This window comes from Callorhinus ursinus, unplaced genomic scaffold (genome assembly GCF_003265705.2).
Source record: "Callorhinus ursinus isolate GAN/ISIS: 27379988/994484 unplaced genomic scaffold, GSC_fseal_2.0 scaffold4, whole genome shotgun sequence".
Taxonomy (NCBI): domain Eukaryota; kingdom Metazoa; phylum Chordata; class Mammalia; order Carnivora; family Otariidae; genus Callorhinus; species Callorhinus ursinus.
The window spans coordinates 55091757-55114410 of record NW_027397066.1 but is presented as its reverse complement, the minus strand read 5'-3'; the positions used below and the strand labels follow the sequence as shown (position 1 = coordinate 55114410).

The following is a 22654-nucleotide window of genomic DNA, read 5'->3' as shown; positions in this document are numbered from 1 at the left end:
AAACCAAGTATTTCTCATTCCTCTCTAAAAACATGATGTTAAAGATTTTTATTTAGAAAATATTGTGTAACTTCAGTGTCTAATCAAAGTTATATACCACATAAGATATTAAGTATAACAGGAAATAAAAAACATAATAAAGTGTAAGATCACTGCTTTCCCTAACCACTTTTTAATCTTAAAACATTTGTGCAGTTTCCAGGGTGAAATAATTATAAATTAGCAACATTGGGTAATTAACAGATTATGATAATGAGTCACACTAAAATAGCCTTCACAAAGTAGAAGAATTTAAGTGACAACTACTGGTAATTTCCTATGGTTTAAGGAGTCACATCCTAAAGTTTTCTCACTTTTAGAACTATAGGATTATAATAATGTTTCTGTGTTGTTGTTGTTGTTGTTGTTTCATAATTTTAAGTCAAATATCTGCAGGATTATAAAATATTAACCTGGTCTCTGGTGAAACTCAGGGGCATAGTCAATCCTTGGTTTCTTTCTGCTGTTATGAATATCATAATCTTCTGGTCGACGCCTACACAAATTAGACACATTAGAAATTAAACCAAAAACTGCTGGTAGAACAAACAGCAATGCAAGAGTTTCTGACAGAAGTAAGTACAAAGAATAGCCCATTATTTCCTTTAAAATAACATCCTAATTTCTGGTGAACAAATCTTAAAATTTCTAAATTTTAATCCCTCTAATTATTATAAATCAATCCTTGAATGTATTGCTGGAAATAGATATTCTCTATAATCCTCATACTATGACGAAAAACTTGGAAAGAGTAGTCTGCTCAAAATATGTAAATCAAATTTTAGTATTTTAAACAAAAGTAAATGAGCGGCCCTCAAACTAATGTAAATATCAGGTTTAACAAAACACTTTCCCAAATAAAGTCTCCATTCAGGTGAAAAAGCAAGGAAATAAAAAATAACTATCATCATTACACACAATACATTAACTCTAAAATCTATATATTCAAAGTTACTAGAAGAAGTCTAAACAAAATTAAGAATGTCTTATTTCTTTTTGCTTTGCACAAAATTATGCTTTTCACATGATCATACAGAAAATTTGATACGTACTAAGTGACTTTACAGGAAAGTTTTGAAACTCTTGATACTTTGAAAAACTAATTTCTATAGTTAATAACATTTAGAGTTAAGGGAATTTTTTTCTAGAGACAATGCCTTAAAATAAAACTGGAACGTAACGGGGCAGTTTAACAGAGTTCATAAAACAATTTCAAAGTATATTGTTTAGAAGGTGAAATTTTACTGTCTACAGAGGGCTGCTCTTTACGGTCTCCCATAAATCTCAATGGTTAATGTAATACATCATAAATACACTTCATTTTATTTAGCATTTGATAAAGAACTACACAAAAACAAAAATTCCAAGTTTTTTTGGTAATAAGTATCTTTTTACCTTTTATGTCAAATAAAAATTCTATAATAACCTGGCATCACTAGTTTTCCAGCTATTTCTTTATCAACTGCTTTCATTAACTTTTCCAACACAAGTTCACTCAAACTGCAAAGTGCAATAACCCCAAGCCCCCCAACAAAATAAAAACAGTTGCATCTACAATAAATAAGACTAAGAAAATGAAAAGCTGGTTTAAAAAATAAACATACCGCTTTCTTGTAGTTTGGGGAGTGCATTTACGACCGGTATAAAACATGATAGTAACAGTTCATATAGTAGTCCAACTACTGACTTTAAGCTGTAAGCCACATACATATATGGAGGCCCTGGCAGGCTTGAGAGAAGGTGTAGTGGTGTAATAAGTATAGTTTGCAGTCCATTGCAAAACTGAGGTAAAAACTTCACTTGTATATATTGTATTGCACTGGAAACCTCTTAGCTTAAAACTTCAAAAGACATCTTGGTGTTCAGTCCTTTAAGGCCAAAAATAAGGGGGCTCTGCCAGGTTTCCTCCTACCTACTCGACAGTGTCCTTTTTAAGCTCAAAGAAATGGGGACTCTTGTTGGATTATCTGTACCTACCACAGGATGTTTCCATCAAAAGGAAACTTAACCAAAGGTTTCATCCCATCAACCATACATCCAACAGTCTTTAGCAGAATATTTTAGGTTTAGCTGTATGCAAATCTACACAGGGAAAGGTGTTGGGTAGAAGGGCTTAAATCAGTCCTTTGCAAAGACTTCTCCAATTCTGTAACAAGTTAAACCCCCTTTTCCTGGAAAATGCTGCTTAGTTCATAAAGTAGTGATCAATAACCATGGCGATCCTCTAAAAAAACACTTTAAGTCCACAGGTACTGCCAGCATCTGGAAAAGTTGTAAATAGACACAGCAACAGCCCTTCTTTTCGGTTTGTTGCCGGGTCTCCCAGGGCCACTTGATCCCCTTTGGAAAGAACCTATTGTTTTCAGAAGCTCAGCAAGATGTGTGAATTCACTGGGTACATGTTAGAGAATATTTGGCAATGGGGTTAACACATCACGGTGGTAAAATTTGAAACAGTCCCAATAATGCTCCTCTTGAATATCAAAATAACTTAAAATATTTTATCCTCTAAATGAGGCGTCATCTTCAGAAAAACCATTAGTGATCCTTTATAAAAGTCCCATATCTGATAAGGCTTATCCAGAGACACACCTGAAAGAAAAGGCTTTTTACAAAATATTAACAATTTTTGCAAATAAAGACTTCCTCCTCTTCCTTTCTAGCCTGTTCTTAGCAACAAAGGCCTACCTCATTTCAAATTGTATACATTGTATAATCAGAATATTATCTAATTTAAACTGGTTATCACTCTTTAGCAAATACTTTTTTTCTGCATAAGGAAAGATCCCCATTTTCCTCTTGAAAAATGACTGAGACCAAGGTGACCATGTGAAATCCTCAATGAAGCCACAAACTAGTCCATGCAGCTTGATTTGAGGATTTTCTCTTTCTTCTTTACCGCAGGACAAACTTTTGACGAATCACATTCCTCCATCATGTTATTCTGATACATGTGCCTATTATCAGTCCAAAGAACGTTTCTAACCTTCCCACATCCCGGACTGGTTCTCGACGGGATGGACGTCCTCTTGATCGGGGCTGAGAATGCATTCTTCTCTTGTGACGCATTTTATGAATGACCTGATACAAGTCAATACTTTCATCAGGGGGAAATAGAAGACAAAGCTGGGTTCCACATTCAAGTTCAATTTCCTAGAATAGGAAAGTAGCAATTTACAAGACGAAAACAGGAGAAACTTTCAATAGACTTGTTGTATTTTCCTGAAGTACAAGAACAAAAACTGACTTGGAGACTTCCTTCTCAAGGCTGATGATCATATGGGATTCCAAAAACTTCCTTGATATTTTTTATCCTTTATATAAAGGGTAAAAACTGAAAGTGTAGAATCTCCAAAGTTTAACACACCAATGCAGTTGCTTAAAACTGTGACAATGGTCCTCTACCAACAAAGGAATATTTCTTTGTGCAAAATATAAAAATACCAGAACAGGGTATCTACCTTAACTCAGCGGAGGAAAAACATGTTAGTGTGTGCCAACAACTTTATGATAATCAGGAACTGCAACATACACTAAAATACATTAGATTAACTACAAAGAGATACTGATGTATGGACTTTTTAAAATGAGTTTTTATTTTCAACTACCAACAGTTTCATTATGAGCAATCAAAGCACACCACCTGTGGTTCAAAGTTATGTGTAGAAACTATGGGGGTCAAAGATTTGGATTTTAAACCACCACACTTTTAATTTCATTTGCAGACTTGAAAACCTGGGTACATATACTTTTCATACAGCTTCCTTCTATTCAGAAAACTTGAATGAAAATGTTATAATGGCACTTCGAAAATTATACAAAGTGCAAAAATAACACAATGAAAAACAATTTAAAATCAGGACCAGAATTTCTCTTCAGAAAGTTTTCTTTCAATTGTATTAATGAAAACACCATATAAAGATGCCTGTTTTTCAACATTTATGGAGGTCTTACTAAACGGTCAAAATCACAGTAATCATGAATTCCAAATAAGAGTATTTTCCCTTAATCTATCACATGAATTCTTTCAAAAATGGTTTAGAAATGCCCTTCGATAAAAATATCTAAAAGGACTGATTAAATGTGTGTGTTTTAAATAATCAATTAAAACAACAAACCTGTCCATCACGTCCAATCTTTACTGGCTTATGTTCATTCCAAGGATTGGTGAGATGAGCTGACTTAGTGAAGGGTAATTCACGCCTAAATACAAAGTAATGTCAATTATATTCTTTTGCAGAATCCTTTAGGGACCTTAAACTATGCTTCAGCAATTAATCTTGATTTAAATGTGACTAAAATTTAAAGAATCACTTAGACTAGTAGCATTTATTCCCCAGGGAAGGAGCCCCTTTAGACATGTGTTCTTTCCACATTCTCCAGTGTTCTCAAAAAAAAAAGCTAAATAATATAATGCTTAAGAACATGAGCTTAGAAACCAAGACAGTTTGGGTTTAAATCCCAGCTCCCTCTTAACTTCTCTCTGAGCCCGAGTTTCTTCAGCTTATAAACAAGGGTATCACTACCTACACTTCATACCTGTTCTAAATAGTTTGCAAAACGATATATAAAATGTTTAGCCATCTCTTGCTCTGTGTACTCAAAAAACTGTGTTTTTTTTCTAATCAAAAGAGCTGAACTTTAATCGGACAGTTGATACCAAATTAGAGTAAGTGTTCTCTATCCTTGGTTCAGGGCTGCTCTCCCAGATTCAAATGTCACCGCCCCCTTTTTCTAAATAAATCTTTTATTTGAGAGAGAGAGAGAGTTCGAGCATGGGGGGTGGGGGGAACAGTGGGATAAGCAGGGAGCCTGACTCAGGCTTGAGCAAACAATCCTGGGACCATGACCTGTGCCGAAGGCAGACGCTTAACTGACTGAGCCACCCAGGCGCCCCAGTTCTCCCCCTTTCAATAAGGCAATATTCCCTACCACCCATGGAATGGCTCTTGACAATATGAGTATTTAACTTAGAAATTCATCTATCTCACACATTAATTATGCCCTTCACTTACATTATAGTGCAGTACCTATATAACTTAAACCCTGGCTCTAAACTCTGAGCTACTGGGCAATTTGGTCTCACCAACATAAAAAAGATACCCTATATTTTTATATTCTTTATCAACCTAGCACAATGCTGAATGTAAACATAACATGTTAACTGTCAAGGAATAATGAAATTAACAGCATTTGATAAGGTTTTACCTATGTGTGCATAAAGTAATGCCAAACTAAATAAATGCTTTAAGGAACTACTGTTATCTACGATACATGAAACTGCTCAGCCCAAAGACATATAAATTTTCTTCCACAGCTATCAAAAAAGAACAAATGAGCACACACAATTATTTTGGTAAAAGAATGGGTACCACAAATAGACAAGTTTTGTTGTTCTTAATATGGATGGCCGTATCTATTTTAGAGAAAGAAAATAATCAAAAAATGCTTCCTGGAAGTAGCATATCCCATATGCTCAAAGAAAAGTGACCCAAGAAAAGCCAAATGTTAGGAGTTAAGGAAGAGTCACATTTGAAGCAATGAGAGAGCTTGTGCAAAGGTATAATGGAGAAGAAAAACACAAACAAGTAACTTGATCCAGTGGATAAGCTACATAACCATTTATTCTAATCTTACACGAATTTTCTTAAAGATGAATATAGAATGCTCAAATTTTGTGACTTCCTTAAACCTTGGAAAAAAAGAAATGTATATCTAAAGTCAAAGTAACAGGTGGCATGCTCTGTGGTGATGGTGATGTAAACATACAGGGGAAGTGGCCTATGAGGAACTAGGTATTACTTTTTAAAAAGCTTGAATTCTTAGTGTAATATTGATCTTATTTCACAAATCAAGAGTGGTTCAAGAATGTATACATACACGTATACAAAATATATACACACGCTTTTTTTTTTTCTTTAAACTTTTCAGGCTATCAGAAGTTAAAAGAAAAAAAAACTATACTAACAAGCCTATACCAAAGTCTATAGAGTATCTAGAGGGAAATCTCTAGTTAACAATTCTTCGTACTTTAATACTTCCTTAGATTATCCCTCTAAACTGCCAGTTAAAAAAGTTATAGGAAAGGAATAACCTACAATCCACCAAAATATAGGAAAATTACAGATTATTACTGCAAAGTTATCACTGTTATTTAAATATTAGCAATGGAATACTGAAGGTCCAAAATAAAACCATACGTTGAGCTGGTTGAGTCAGTTGGGGTTAATCTTCTTTGGTGGCAGTGGTTCTAACTAGCTGGATTCTAGAGGTATTTTTCTGTGTTGACAAATTAAGCTCTACCAAGATATCAACCAAGAATTCTGAGGCCCTAGGCAAAACAGGACTCAGAATACGTTAAGAGAAACTGCAGGACTATGGTCATCACAACTAGAGAATAAGCATCCTAAAAATTACCTTTTGAACAGACATATGTAATGATGAAGCCCTAGCTTTACTGTGAGTACTCTAAAGAACATGAAAGTAACTCACTGATTTAAGGAGCCTGGTTAAGTGGGGGCAAATTTAACAAAAGAACATACAACTGTACAAAGGTTCTTATGTACTGGATAGTGTTAGATTCTTAAAAGGTAAAAGGAGTAATGAAAAAATTCTAGAAGAAAAGAGAAAATGGGGGGCGCCTGGGTGGCTCAGTTGGTTAAGCGACTGCCTTCAGCTCAGGTCATGATCCCGGAGTCCGGGGATCGAGTCCCGCATCGGGCTCCCTGCTCGGCGGGGAGTCTGCTTCTCCCTCTGACCCTCTTCCCTCTCGTGCTCTCTCTCATTCTCTCTCTCAAATAAATAAATAAAATCTTTAAAAAAAAAAAAAAAAGAAAAGAGAAAATGGGTTATCTAGAATGGACATTAAAGGGGTGACCATAAAATACCATCAGTTTATTTCATTCTGGATGAATGACATTTCATAGAATATAGCCTTATTTTAAACTAACTCCCAGTGACAACTTAAGTCACTTTTTGTGGCTCCTCTCCTATCTGCTAACATGCACCATGTGGTCGTGAACTTCAGTGTGTCTAACAAAATACCTGAGCCATCAGAAATTCGTCAGTTTGGGGTGTGTCTCAAGATTCTACATTTTAACAATCAGATACTACTGATGCAAGTAATCTAGACACCACACCCAAAGACACTTTTGTCTAATGATTATTAAATCCAAAGGGTGCTTAAACAAGTCTATCATAACTATTGTATCTGAAAAGAAAAATACTAATAGCAGTTACAGCAATTAAAGCCTTAGTTGTTTATAAAGTTTGATACTTTTAACTCTGAGTCAAATATAATTCTCATTTTATAATGAAAATTTAAGAGTACAAGAGATTTACCCCAAGGAAAATACCAATGTAATAAATATTACAAGCCCCTCAGAACTCTTAAGTATTATAAAACTACTCTTGAACGTAAGTGATGAGTATTTTCAAAATTAAAGTTATATATAAAAAAATTAAAGTTATAATTTTATTTAAGAATATTTTTTCAGAGGGCGCCTAGGCGGTTAAACATCTGACTTTGGCTCAGGGTCCTGGGATCAAGTCTGATGTCTGGGCTCCCTGCTCAGCAGGGAGTCTGCTTCTCCCTCTCCCCCGCCCCCTGCTTATGTGTGTGTGCTCCCTCTCTCAAATAAATAATCTTTAAAAAAAAAAAAAAATTCGTTCGGAGCACGGGGTGGCACAACAGTCAGTTAAGCACCCAACTCTTGCTTTCGGCTCAAGTCATGACCTCAGAGTAGTGAAATCAAGCCCCTTGTCGGCCTCTATGCTCAGCGCAGAATCTACTTGAGAGTCTCTCCCTCCCATCCCCCTCCCACTTGTGCGTGTGCTCTCTCTCTCAAATAAATCAATCTTTAAAAAAAAAAAAAAAGGATATTCTTTCCAGATAAACCTAAACTTAAAGAAACTTTACGACCCAAAATTTTGTACAAAATGTTAGTAGGATCAACTTCTGGGTTTGTACCTCTTCTGTTGGTGTATGCATTTTAAACAAGTTAATAAAATAGCCAATAAGTCAATGAAAAGGAATAGGAAAGCAGTAATATATGAACAAATTAAGCTCACCTTCTGAAATAAATTTCCTTATCAAGAATTTGGAAATGAAGATTAATAGAACAAGTAACATTCAAAACAAAATTTGCAGCAAAAAGTCTGAAACTGGGCAATTATTTTGTCTCCTAATCCTAGGACAACATCATCTCCAAATATTTTCCAGTAACACCAATGTTTCTTCTAATCATAAAACCATAGACTAACAAACTTCTTGGACCTTTACAGTTATAGTCATCCAAATAAGTCAGTCAGTCTATCTCTGCTAAAAAATAGTAAGCACCTTGTTTTCCCTATAAAGTGCCACCAGATTTTTAAATTTTATAATTTTAATTTGATTGTAATTTAAGTGTAACTTATTACAACCTTAATTTCTGAACAGCCGTAAATTTATATTTTAAAACCCTGGGTGCAATGGAGTAGGGGGATATCACCTACAGTCTTAACACTGCATTCCCACATTATAATTATGTAATTTTTTTATTTGTTATGTTTTTCCATGTTGTTACATGGATAATTCTGCATACTGCATTTAAGTGACAAATCATAATTTAACCAATTTCCTATATGGAAGAATTTAGTTTGCTTCTAATTCTTCCCTATAGAAAGTAATGATGGTGTGAGGAATAATGATGTACTTTCATGCAGACAGCTTTTTGCAACAGTATCACCAATCAACCTAATGCACTATTTTTAACTATATAGTTGCCCATGTATCTTCATAGTCTTTCACTGTCCCCTAAGTAAAAGTTTAAACTCCTTAGGCTAGCCCATATTATTGTTCATCTTTGTCTTTTGTTTTCTTTATCATCTGCTTCATAAAAAAAGGTGGCTCCCTATCCCACTCACATACCCCCCCCAACCCTCCCACCTCCTCAGCCCAACGGTTTGTGTTTCCATGCTCTTCCTTCTGCTAGTTTGCCTTCCAGAACATGAATAATATTTTTCATTCTACATCTCCATCAAAATCTAACACCTAAGCTAACTTTAACTTACAAAAACTACATATGGTCTGTTTCAGGTAATTTTTTTTTTTACTGAAATTAATTTTATAGGCAATAGATGTGTGCATGTCATTATAAAGTTCACTCAAATAATTAGCTTTTTATGTTAAAATAACTTTCTAGGTCCAGGATGTAACTGCTCGTGCCCAAGGAGCCATGCCAGCAAACTGAAGCTTAGATTTAACTTTTGTATCCCTGTATGTGCTTGGCTCGACCAGAAATTCAGTATATCCAATCAGCCAATCCCCAAACACCAAGCGACCCCAGTATGGGCTTTTTCATCCCAAACAAGGCTGACAACTTAGCCCTATCCAACCATTTTCTATTTTGTCTCTTCCTTGTTCTTTATTATCCTATAAAAGCTTTCTGCCTTCTGCCCCATTCTGCAGTTCTCCACAGGACACTGACCATTTCATGAAGTGTTAAATAAAGTCTGTATCACCTAAATTTACTTCTTCAATCATTTTTTAACGTTGCACATTCAGTAAGAACACAAAAATAGTGCTAATAAGTCGGTGCTCAAAATGAGTCTATTTTTCTAATAAACAAATTTAAATCTTGATCACATCAGTTTCAAAACATCATAATGCCAACTAAACATGATTTGCTAACTTTCTTAAGAAGTAATAGCTGTTGGGGTGCCTGGGTGGCTCAGTCGCTGAGTGTCTGCCTTCAGATCAGGATCCCAGAGTGCTGGGATCGAGCCCCTCATCAGGCTCCCTGCTCGGCGAGAGGTCTGCTTCTCCCTCTCCCACTCCCCCTGCTTGTGTCCCCTCTCTTGCGCTCTGTCAAATAAATATTTAAAAAAAAAAATAGTTGTTCACAACTAAAATTAGTCACTTCCACAATGTTAACCAAGTTAGAGTGACTACTAATTTCCTATTCCAGTTACTAAATGACATAATTCACTAAAATAATACAGAACCAGGTAACGTTTCAAGCAATTGTCTAATTCATGACAAACTTACTACTGTATAACTAATACAGAGAACAAATGAAATAAAGCTCTCGACTAAATAAACCTTTGCCCTTTATGTCATGTATTTATGAAGACAGTGAACAAGAACTGATATATGTTTACTTTAACACTGCTAAATTTTTTGCATCCAAATCAGCCTAGGAATGAAACAAACAAAAAGAGAAGATAATCAGAAAGAATAAATTAAAACTAAACAACTATGGAGTTTTAACATTACTCCCAACTGGTAGCCCATTCAAAACAAGGGCAAATTTTATTATCTCCACTAATGTAAAATTTACCTGCAAATCCAGTCAATTTTAAAAACTCCTCCCAACATTTTAGCATTCATTCCTGCCGGCAACACCCAATGTATAGGAGATCCTCCATGATGTGATTCTGAAGAAAGTCTTGCAAATCCTAAGGGAATCAAATCACAATATAAAATATAGATGCTAATATAAATGATGTTTTTATATATCCAAATTATTTTTATTCTTACCTTGAAATTTTCCACTCTCTCTGACAGAAAATATTAGTATAACACTCCTTGCAGATCTGAATGCAGCATTTAATTTCTTCTCATTTACAGGCAGCGTGGACCAAACACCCTACACAAATGATAAATGGATCACAGACAGAAATTAATGCAAATCTTTCATCTTTGCAATTATATTTGCAAAAGACCAAAGCTACTGATACTGTTGTACTTTAAATTCAAGTAAGCTATAATAAAGAAAGGTCTTATTTAACAAGTGTCAAAATAATGTACTAATTTATTAAAAACTCAGGAAAAATATGGAGAAAATTCCGAACCTTAAAAGAAATCATTAAAGCAACTAGAAAACACCTTGGGGTGGGGGGATGTCAAATCTTATGGCCTAGAATTCTACATAATAGAAACAATCACCTACAATTATTTTAATATCACAACCATTTACTATGGTAAAAACATGTTGTTTACAGGTGAATCACAGTAAGTACATTTTTCTCCTTAAAAAACTGCCTAACCAAAATAATTAAAAAATACTGTATTAGTAAATCCATCAGTGAAGATTTTCTCCAGTTCCCAGCATTTCTCATTTTTTCTATTTAAGTTCAAATGTTTATGCATTATTAGTGTGACTAGAGACCTGTGTTGTACACAGAGCCAGACAAAGTTATTAATCTCTAAAGAATTTTAATCTATTACTTGTTCATGAAAAGATTAGAAGAAATAGTATGGTAAAGTAAGGCAGAGGCTCTAATTCAGTTCAATCTGCTCATACAAACTAGATCTCATTCATACTAAGTGCTTAATTACTTCTGCCTAAAATTCACTCTAGAGGAGGAACAGAATAAACTTCTACTATGTAGTTATTTGGTATATAGCTTGCATTTATAAAGTCTGATGGGTAATTATTATTGTGAGAAGTATTAAGATATTAACACTGACAAAAATATGGCTAGAAAAATTAACTTTCTAAAAATCAGTAGAAGCTGTAATGACTCATTTTAAGCCAAGAAAAGAAAAATTTTATAATGGTGTGACAGATGTATTTTTGCAGCAAAAACAAACATAAAATTAGTATCTTACAACATCCTACAGCAACTGGACATATCATTTTTGTAAAGCGTTGGGGTGGGCCTTTAAGTTAACTCTTTCCCTTTTCTTTTAAATTCAAGTGATGTTACTTCTAAAAATAAAAGAAATTCTCCATAAAAGAATGATTTCTTCTCAAGAAGATCTCAAGGTGTAAAACCATCATCAATATAAAACAAAAAAACGGTTAATTACAGAAACATTTAAAGAAGTGGTAGTACAGGAAGTTAGCAACTGAATACAGACAAAAAAAAAATTTCCTATGGTACAAAGTATAAAACATACATATTCTTCAATATCAAATATTTTGACTTCTAAAATCACCTTTAGAAGACTCTAACTCAAATTACTACTAGGTTGCTTAACCAGCCACAAAGCAGACCCTCAACGGCAACTGGGCTATGGATCTTTAAAGCTTTAATGAAAATCACAGCATACTACTAAGATACTCAAGTCCACCTTCCCATTTAAAATTTTCAAGACTGGGATAGTTTCAACAGAACTGATGCTAATACCTTAGCTTTGGCAAGAGACACATTCTCATGGTTGTTACTCTTTATGAGAAAAAATCTTGCATCCTGTAGGACATATTTGAGTTTACTGGTTTGATCTGAAAAAAAAAAAAAAATCCAAACCAATTAACCAGAGGCCATTATCACAGAGGTGTAAGCTGTACTGAAATTAGCCCTCCACAACCCAGCTGAACTTTTAAAATTCATCATCACCCATTCGATCTGGAAAGCTAAGCCACAACACATAATAGAGCAAAGCTAAGAAAAGACACCAGCATTCTGCAAGAAGTTAAACCTAATCTAGTGATGTTCCGATATATCAGATTCATATTTAAGTATGAAAATAGCTATAAATTTTATAGATTTCTTTTATCAGATTATTCATTTAAATATACCATTATGCTATTAAATATATGTGTGTGTGTGTGTGTGTGTATGTATATATACACACACACACACCATCCACTGTGTCCAAAACTATAAAATATCCTAAGATGTTTGCTATTGTTCTAAAAGATATGCAGTTAAGAAATAAATGTGGAGCTCTTTGTAAGACTACATTATTAATTCTTTAATATAATATATCAGAACATTACTACATTAAAACCAACCATTAATGGAGAACTAATAAGGCAAAATAATGACTTTATGCAGCATGCAATGAAAACAATTTCAAATTTAAATGATACCTTTTCGGACAGCACGAACGGAAGATGATAATTTCTCATGCTTCTTTTCTGAACCTGTATTTAGCCAAAGTACATTTGTTCAGATTGAGCTTTAATAGAGATAAGACAAAATTTCTACAGTCTTGTCACATAAAGTTCTCATTCAAGACAAATTATTCTTCCTGGCGCACCCACACACACAAAAAAAAAATACTTCTCAATGTGTACGAGTGTTTTTGTTTTTTGGGTTGTTTGGATTTTTTAAAAAATATGTATATTTGAACAGTTTCCCACTCAGAAAACTAGTCACTGAATCATCATCTTCCAAGAAAAAAAAAGTGAAATTCCACTTAAGCAGTAACAGAACAGGATTAAAATAATAAAAGCTCAGTTTCCTCTAGAATTATTACACTGAACATGCCAAAAATCAATACTAATGAACATCAACAAGTTCACACTAAACTACAGCCTCCACACTTTCTACAGCAAATTACATTAGAATCAGTCAGATATGATCACAAATAAAAGTAAAATGAGGATACCTGCATATGACTCTGATGCAGAGCTTCCACTTCTATCAAAAACAATTGGAGAGATGCCTCTAGCTCTCTTCCTTTCCTTCTTTTTCTCATCTAAAAAGAATTTAAACAAGATTTTTAAAAACATTACAATATAGGTACAGGTACTCGAAAAAGAATATATCATGTGCCTGGTTTTTGCACAATCCTTAAGTATTAGTCATTGCTAATCTCTCCCCTAAACCCTCAATTTCCTCAGAAGGTGTTCCATTTCAAAGGCACTGTTCAAAAAACAGAAACATATTGCTTCTCCCACCAACTTCAAATTAAAAACACATGACCATATAACTGAGAACTACTTATCCTCTACATAAAGGTAGTCTTAAATAAAATTTTCAAAGGGGGGGAAAAATCTGCAAAGCAAACACAACTTTTATTTCAGTCAAATATACTGTTTTCTTTCTATGTACCAGGTACCACTGTTCTAGTAAGTCCACTCTCTAAAAAGTATACTATCATTCTTCATTACAATTCCAACTCTGATTCTCAGATGTCTGACAAACCCCAGAACCCAAAACTTTTCAACTGTAAAAAATAGTAATAATAATACACTACAGCAAGTTAGTGATTCCTCTTCTGGTTGCCCCTGCTTACTTCTGTGTCTTCAATTCCATTCTTCATGACCATTTCCCTCTTGGATTACTGCTGTTGTTTTCAAATTCAATTTAAAATTCCTAAAATGTTATCAACAGCCTATGTATTTCTACTAAAAAGCTGAGACTCTTCAGTGGACAGAAGAGGTTTTGCATTACCTGTTATTTAAGAACAATTTCAAGCTTAATTTGGAACTTTATAAGCATATAAACAAACACCTAAAATTATGTATTAGGCTCTCCTGTCTCTGTTTATTGGTATTTTAATTATACCATTATAAGTTCCTTTACTTATCAGCTAGAAGGAGGAATAAATATGGAAAGAAAATGCACACATTTACTTTTATAAAGATAGCAGAAGGCTAAAAAAAAAAAAAATGGTCCTGCATATTTTTCCATTATATGACTATAAACAGTTACCTATTTAAAAAGATTTAGCTAAATTATCTCCCTAATCCTCATAACAAGCTCATGAAATACTTAAAGCCGTTATTCTCTTTTACAGAAAAGAGGAGAGGTTAGGCAACTTGGCCAATGTCCCACAGTTCCTGGATGGCAGAACTTCGTATCAAATCCAAGTCCTCTAACTTGAAAGTGCAAGCCCTGAGTTCTCTTCTTATTGAGCAAATAGAAAAGATATTTTACTACTATTCCTGAATGGGGATTCCAGGTCTAACTAGTTTGAAGATGGTAAATTCCAAGGACATTCTAAAGTTCCTTTATTTAAGCATCTTTCCCTTTATTATGTACTGCTGTCTCTCCAAATAGATGTAACAAGAAGCTTATAAGTGACAATGATTTTCCTAACACAGGGCTGAAAGAGCAGGGAAACACATATTGGCACAATTACAAAGCCAAGCCCATTTAAAGCAAGCAACCATGGGGATGATATCTCAAATAACCAGCTATATATTTATTTACAGAAAAGCATTTATTTCCAGGCTCACTTGCTTTGAATGATACCTGAATTTTAAAAAGTTTGTTGTTGTTGTTTTTTTTAAGATTTTCTTTCTTTGAGAGAGCAAGAGCAAGAGAGATCACAGAGGAAGAGGAAGAAGCAGACTCCCTGCTCGGCACACAGGCCTCAATCCCAGGACCCTGAGATCATGACCTGAGCTGAAGGAAGACACTTAACCAACTAGCCACCCAGGCACCCACAAACTTTCAAAAGATTCAGGAATCCTTTCCCTCAGGGCCAACTGTAAGACTTCAAGTGAATAGACTGAAGCCTTTTAGTATTAAATGACTGAAAAACCTCACCCAAACAGATGAGAAACAGGAGGTTTTGTAAAATCCTAAATCTTTCTCATACATCTGTTTTGTTCACTGACTACACATTCCTATATAGTGCCTAGCACTGAACAGAAACCCAATTCAGTAAATCAATGAATATGACATTCATAGATTAAAAATGAAACCTTGTTAAATTTATTTTATATATAAATTATACATAAAATTCTAGCACGTTTATCATTTTTTCTCTCTGAACATGTAGGAGTCTAAGCATTACGAACTGAACACTAATAATACACCTTTTGTTGATAATTAAAAACAGTATTTTATAAAGTACTAAAAGGATCTCTCACTAACATGATACAGGAAAAAAAAAGCAAAGTTAAGATCCTGCCCGTTTTTTTTTTTAAGAGAAAACTTCCTCAACTTTTAAAATGAATACCATTAGAAATCTCCAAGGATTTTTCATCTTTTTTTTTTTAAACAAATAACTCCCACTGCTCTTAAGTTTATGATCTCCTCTCCCAACGATTAGTCTCAGGTTGAAAGAACAATGAAAGTCACCTAACATATAAACTTTTAATGACCACCAAAGTGCCACTTTTACAAATAAGTTACTGAAAATTCTGGAAAAAAAAAAAAAAAGATAAACTAGAAGCTAGAAAATTCGTAACACAGAAACTGAACTGTGATCCCTTCTGTTTAAAGATAGACATCTCCTGGAGCGACTGGGTGGCTCATTTGGTTAGGCGTCCAACTCCTGACTGCAGCTCAGGTCATGATCTCAGGGTCATGAGATCTAGCCCTACACATCGAGCTCCACACTCAGCAGGGAGTCCGCTGGAGACTCTCCCTCTACCCCCACAACCCTCACGCACTTGCGCACTCTCTCTCTGACTAAACAAATCTTTAAAAAAAAAAAAAAAAGACATCTCCTAATTCAGGAGTTCCAAATCCACTCCCATTTTTCTTTCAAACATTTTTATGGAAAACTACTCCATGATTAAAAATAATAACTTCCTGCACACTAAACAGTCTCTAAAACATGTTCCACATAAAGGATCTTCCAAGGAAAATCCAGTTTCTTTTAATAAGCAAAGTAAGAATTCCAGGTATCTCTTTTAAAACAATAAATTCTTCAATAAACAGCTGATATCAAGGTTCATGAGACTACTGACTACCATTTAATCTGAAATGTCTTACCCACAAAAATATGAAGTATTATCAAGTACCTTGCTACAGCATCATCTAGGAGCTTGTTAAAAATGCAGATTATTTTAAGTACTATCCATTTAAATAAGTCTCCCTTGTTTGACTTAAATAGGACAAATAAATACTGTTCCTAACATAAATACCAAAAAGATTCCTAAAATAAAATATCCCCTACCCCATGGATATTTCACACATTCATCACAGTAAGTGAACATTCATTCATATTGTCAATGCACTTTTTGTTCTCTATCCATTACTAAATTATAAAAGATATATAATCCCATCAGTTTGCAAAAAGTACAATGGGAAAGTACAATTCAAGATTCCACAAAGTTTGGGGCGCCTGGGTAGCTCAGTTGGTTAAGCCTCTGCCTTCGGATTGGGTCAGGATCCCAGAGTCCTGGGACTGAGCCCCACATCAGGCTCCCTGCTCAGAGCGAGTCTGCTTCTCCCTCTCCCTCTGCCCCCACCCCTTGCTTGTGCTTTCTCTTGATTTCTCTCTCAAATAAATAAAATCTTAAAAAATATTCCACCAAGTTTTATATCAAACTCAACTACTCATCTACTCAATTTAACTCTTTATCCCCCTTTAAAATCCTCTCTAAACTCCCAAACCTAGAACTCCAGTGAACAAAAGGTTGAAAGCACTTCAGTTACCAATCTCTAAAAAACAGAAAATAGCTGGCCATTTGCTTTATCACCTATACAATTTTAAGAATATGATTTACTAACAATGTACTTTTAAAATGATATACCAACAATGTACTATAAAATGATAAAATTTTATAATAATGAAGTTGTAACGATCCTATATAACAAAACAATAGAATTTTTCTTACTATTCCAACTTTTAGTTCATTTAGAATACATAGCAGATCTGGCTGCATCCGGACATAAGACAGCCATGACAGTATGCATAACCATCATAAAATGGCAAGGGATCTCTTAAGTACCCTGACCTCTCTCCTTGTTGTATGCTCTGAATTTCCCCTCAAAAAAGGGTCCCCGCACCCTTAGCCTAGTGACTGCAACTGCCTACCATTCCTATATTTACATCTCGTAGATCAGATAGGGATAAAGTGGTAGGACATGTAGTATTGAACCAATCTCCCCACAAGAATCTTAACTCTTATTTTCCACCTCTTGTACTTTTACACCCAGCCTTTGAGAGATCCCGCCCAAGTCAGTCAACCCACAAGTACAGAATTGAAAAAACACTGTGTACTCCCAAAAAAAAGTTAAGATTTCTATTACCATATGATAGAAATCTAGAGGCATTTAACATGGAATTACTGTAGTAACTAGACAGGTTCCATATCAATATACTTCAATTACATCAGACATCAGTGTTTAAATAAGCTGTTGACTCGTATGAAAACCTAAGAATTTATAACTATAACCTGAAATACATTTCCATATAGAGAAATAATCAGACTTGTATTCATTTAGAACACAATCAATTTGAATCTGGGAAACACATTTACTATTACTATTACTCAAAAGTACATAATTATAAAAAAAAAAACACAAGACAACCTTATTAACATCCTCAACTCAAAATATTTTATAATTCAATTTAAACATGTTCAGAAATAAAATCACCCCAGTTGTTTTTTTTTTAAAAAAAAAAACTTATAAATACAAAAAGTAGTACCTGATCCATCTGTGCCTGAACCAGATCTGACAGATCCATCTGTGAAAGAAACGGATTCAGAATCAGAGTCGCTAGCTTCACTTCGAGTATCATAATCATTTCCCTCTTCCTTCTGGTCTCTCTCATCCTGTTCATATTCTTCTTCCTCCTCCTCCTCCTCTTCCTCCTCCTCCTCTTCCTCTTCCTCCTCTTCCTCCTCCTCCTCTTCTCCATCTTCATCCACTTCTTCATCTTCCTCTGCATCTTCTTCTACCTCTTCATCTTCCTCCACATCTTCCACCCCTTCCTCCTCATTCTCAGTATTGTTGCCTTGCTCATCAGAAGAACCACTGCTGCCAGTCTCATGGTCAGAGCCATATTCTTCAGAGTTCACTTCTTCCTTAGAAGATTGGCTGGATCTGCTTGCACGTCTATCCACTTCAAGCCCAATTCTCTGATGTTTAAAGAAAAAGGGAATCAGCAGTCATATAACAGACAAGGTCAGAGTGAATAAATAGTTCTAAAGCCTCAAAAAGAATTGCTTTGTTTTACATCTGCAATAACATTTACTACCTCAGAACCATCTGGTGTAGGGGATTTGGTCCTCCTTTCAGGGTCCCTTTTTCGGAGACAAGTTTTTTCAGGTTGACTCTTATAAGGTTCTCTAGAAGCACTGCTTGACAAACGAATCTTCCGATCAGCTTCTAGACGCTTGCTTCTTTCAGATCTTTGATATTCCTCATTTTTATACTCTGCAACTGACTTTCCTTTAGTACTAACTATTCTTTTGTTATTGCTAGCAGATGAGCTCAGTGGCTTAGAAATCAACTGTCTTGAATGAACAGAAGGCTTTTGTCGCTTGATGTCAGTAGATTCCATTCGGTCACTTTTTCTTTTTGATCCTTAAAAATACAATTTAAAGAAAGCATATAAATGTATTTTAGGCATTCTATTTGTTTCAGCAAAGATTAACAAATAATATGTATCAAAGAGAAAAAAAGGCTCATTTCTTTAAAATATCTTCTGAAATGTTAATCATAAAAAAACAAAGCCTGCAAATTTTGGAATAAATTCATGTATGAGACATTTCACACATCTGAAAAAAAAATAGATCACTTTTAATCACAGAGAATTGGGTACCACAGTTTGTTATGATTGTACTTTTGGTGTTAATGGACTCAAGGAATAAGAACAAAAGGAAAGTCACTTTCTTAATAAATCTCTAAAATTATTTTTTAGAAAATTAAAAATATTACATACCCTTTTTCTCGTTTTTATCTTGTTCACTCTCTGGATTATACAGTTCATCATCCTGTTCTGGTACTTCAGTCAAAATATCATCTAGAACATTTAGTTCTCCATCTGAAAGCCAGAAAATTAAAAATAGGGAAAAATCATTACCATTAAGCATTTATCTTGGACTACTATATTGGGTCTACATAAATATGAAAACATAACCCTCAAAGACATTTTATTTCAGGATCAAGACACAAGACTAATTCTATAAAACCATACAAAGTAAAGGACATGACACAGACCTCTGGTCTACAAAGCCAGGAGTAGTATATACCCACCCCATAAGGTATGAAAGGATATCCTGGAGTGCAAAAAGAAAATGTTAAGAATTTCTGTATCTGTAGCTCATTTTCTAATTTCTAATTTTTCTAACTGCTTTAAAATGTGCACAAAAAAAAGGTACAGAAATACATGTGTGTTAACATAAACACACACTTAACAAGGATTGCGTACTCCTCAAGATACTGATTACCAAGAAAAAAAAATTTTACAGTGGAGAAACATGACAGATTCTAACTTAACCACAGTGAGTCAAATCAATATCAAAGACCCCCTGGCAATGATGCACAACAATTCTGTGATTCTCTTATGCCAAATTCAAACTCTGAACCTGTATGTGAGAAAACATCAAATAAACCGAAATGAAGGGTCATGAACTACAAACAGTAAGAAATCACTCCAGATTAAAGGAGAATAAAAAGACATGATAACTGAATAAGGCATATAACTGGGAAGCTAGTAAAATTATAAAAAGGTCTGTAGATTAAATATCACTGTTAATTTCCTGAATTTTGATAGTACTATCGTTAAGTAAAAGTCCTAATTCTTAAGATATACATACTTAAGTATTTAAGGACAAAGAAGTATCATGTCTGCAATTGACAAATGGTTCAGGAAAAAAAGTGTGTCTGCATATGCATATGTCCTCAAGAAAAACAATGTGGTACAAAGTTAACATTTGTGGACTGTGGTTGAAAGGTAAAAAATTTTTTTGTACTATTCTTACAGCTATTCTGTCCAAAAAATGTCAAAAATAACATTAAAAGAAAAAAAGTACTTCTGTGCTACACAATCAAAAACATTTCAGACTACTGGTATAAACTAGGAAACATGTTAACTTGTTCAGGCAAGAGAACTGTTGACTATAATTGACATACTGAATGATCGTGAAAACCTTATGTAACTCAGTTTTCTCACTGCATCCCTACCCCCGCCATTTCCAACAGGACAAAATAAACCCTAGAAATACACGCAAATATTTACTACTTTAAAAGCTGATTTCTTTTAATACGAGCGCCTGTGTGGCTCAGTCAGTTGGGCATCTGCCTTTGGCTCAGGTCATGATTCCAGGGTCCTGGAATAGAGCCCCATGTTGGGCTCTTCGTTCAGCAGGGAGTCTGCTTCTCCCTTCTCCCTATGCCCCTGCTCACGTTCTCTTGCTCACTCTCTCTCAAATAAATAAATAAAATCTTTTCTAAAAAATTTTTAAAAATAGATTTTTTTAAATAATACACTAAAGCTAATGATAAATGCTTTGAATACTAAGTATTCTGGTACCAAAAATATCTTTCCAAATTTAAAGTGTGGTAAAGAGAAATATAAAGTCATGAACACTGATGAGATAGGACAATTTTATTTATGGCTCCAACCAAAAAGCAAAGCCCATTAAAAATTACAGCAAGGGTAGTAATTAACCTGACCTGAGGTCTATAAACAAGATAAATGAAACTAAAGTATCTCCAAAGGGTGACAGAAATCAGTGACTGAAGAAAACTAAAATACTTAATGTAGGTATAAGAAAGATCAGATAGGATACAGAAAATTGCTATTTAAGAACCCATCTTCCTCAGTGTCTGGAGTTAGACAGTTGCGGCTTAAACATCTAGGGGCACCTGAGTGGCTCAGTCCTTTGAGAGTCCCACTTGGTTTCAGCTCAGGTCATGATCTCATGGGTCATGGAACTGAGCCCTGTGTTGGGCTCTGAGCTAAGCGGGGAGTGTGCTTGAAGATTCTCTCCCTCTGCTCCTCCCCCACAAAGCATGCACACTATCTGTCTCAAATAAATAAACAAATCTTAAAAAAAAAAAAAATCAAAAACTACATATGCTGGAATGGCATAACAATTGATTTCTTTAGGTGGTTAACAGTGCACTTTACTGTTTTTCTAAAATGAATATATATACTATACGGATTGTTTTTATTTTTACTTATAGCTCTCTAGTCAGTAAAAAAGTGTATCCAACAGGGGCACCTGGGTGGCTCAGTCGTTAAGCATCTGTCTTCGGCTCAGGTCATGATCCCAGGGTCCTGGGTTCGAGCCCCAGATCGGGCTCCCTGCTCAGCGGGAAGCCTGCTTCTCCCTCTCCCATTCCCCCTGCTTGTGTTCCCTCTCTCACTGTGTCTCTGTCAAATAAATAAAATCTTAAAAAAAAAAAAAAGAAAAGAAAGTGTATCCAACAGATCTTCATAAGAATCAACTACATTTCTGAACCAAAAACAAACAAAAAAAAAAACTATCAGAATGAAATAGGCAATGAAGTAAACATAGTGCTACACAAATCTTTTCATGAAATCATTAGCTCTATATTAGAAATATCAATCTAAAATCCTGAACATTTACATGAAATTACACACTTCATATGTGCTAAATCTAACACAGAATGAAGGATTTGTGCAGGTTAATTTAAATTAATTTAAATTTCAGGCATGTTTAAATCCTGGTTTCCCTATTGAAAAAAAAAGGTTATCGTTTAAAAAAAGCCTTAACAAATAATTGTATTCGTCAAATGCAGAGACTGGCTGTAGTTTTAAAAAGCAGCCATAAATTTTTAAGACAATAAATATTAACCAATGCTTACTTTTTTTAAACATTTTACCACTTTCACGCATATCATATATATACATACATGAAACACCTAAACTATGTTTTATCATCCATTACTTCACAGATAAAGAAACAGGAGCTCAAAAGTACAAGGTGACCAAATTCATGTGTCTAGAAACAGAAGGGTACAAGCCTACAGTTCAGGTTTTCTAAATCTAGAGTTAAATTAGATGGGGAACATTAGAAAAACCTTTAAACAAAGTACAAGGAAACAACAAAAATGCAAATTATTAAAAAGTCATGTGCACTAGCACTAGATTAATTTCAAATTAATGCACCAGAAAGCTCTTCTGTATAACTGACATTATAGCATTCTGACATTTAAGATCAAACACTACGTCCTCACTTGATGGTCTACATTTTTATCCATATTATATTTCATGACATCAATACCTGTGTTTTTATCA

The 22654-nt window shown here is 34.5% G+C and overlaps 1 protein-coding gene across 5 annotated transcripts in view; it reads right to left on the bottom strand.

Annotated features, from left to right (window-relative positions):
• YTHDC1 (YTH N6-methyladenosine RNA binding protein C1) overlaps nt 1-22654 on the bottom strand; it is a 35700-nt gene that overhangs the window by 6153 nt on the left and 6893 nt on the right. For 2 of the 5 annotated variants that reach the window (XM_025887191.2, XM_025887192.2), the window contains exons 2-12: nt 19328-19429; nt 18641-18969; nt 18089-18521; nt 13361-13450; nt 12840-12893; nt 12154-12248; nt 10559-10667; nt 10359-10476; nt 4158-4242; nt 3026-3192; nt 453-535 (exon numbers count right to left, since the gene is read on the bottom strand). In XM_025887191.2, the coding sequence (XP_025742976.1) occupies nt 453-535; nt 3026-3192; nt 4158-4242; nt 10359-10476; nt 10559-10667; nt 12154-12248; nt 12840-12893; nt 13361-13450; nt 18089-18521; nt 18641-18969; nt 19328-19429 (1665 nt within the window). Of the gene's footprint in view, nt 1-452; nt 536-3025; nt 3193-4157; nt 4243-10358; nt 10477-10558; nt 10668-12153; nt 12249-12839; nt 12894-13360; nt 13451-18088; nt 18522-18640; nt 18970-19327; nt 19494-22654 lie in introns of those variants that run through there. The other 3 variants (XM_073891761.1, XM_073891762.1, XM_073891760.1) reach the window with 2 other exon arrangements.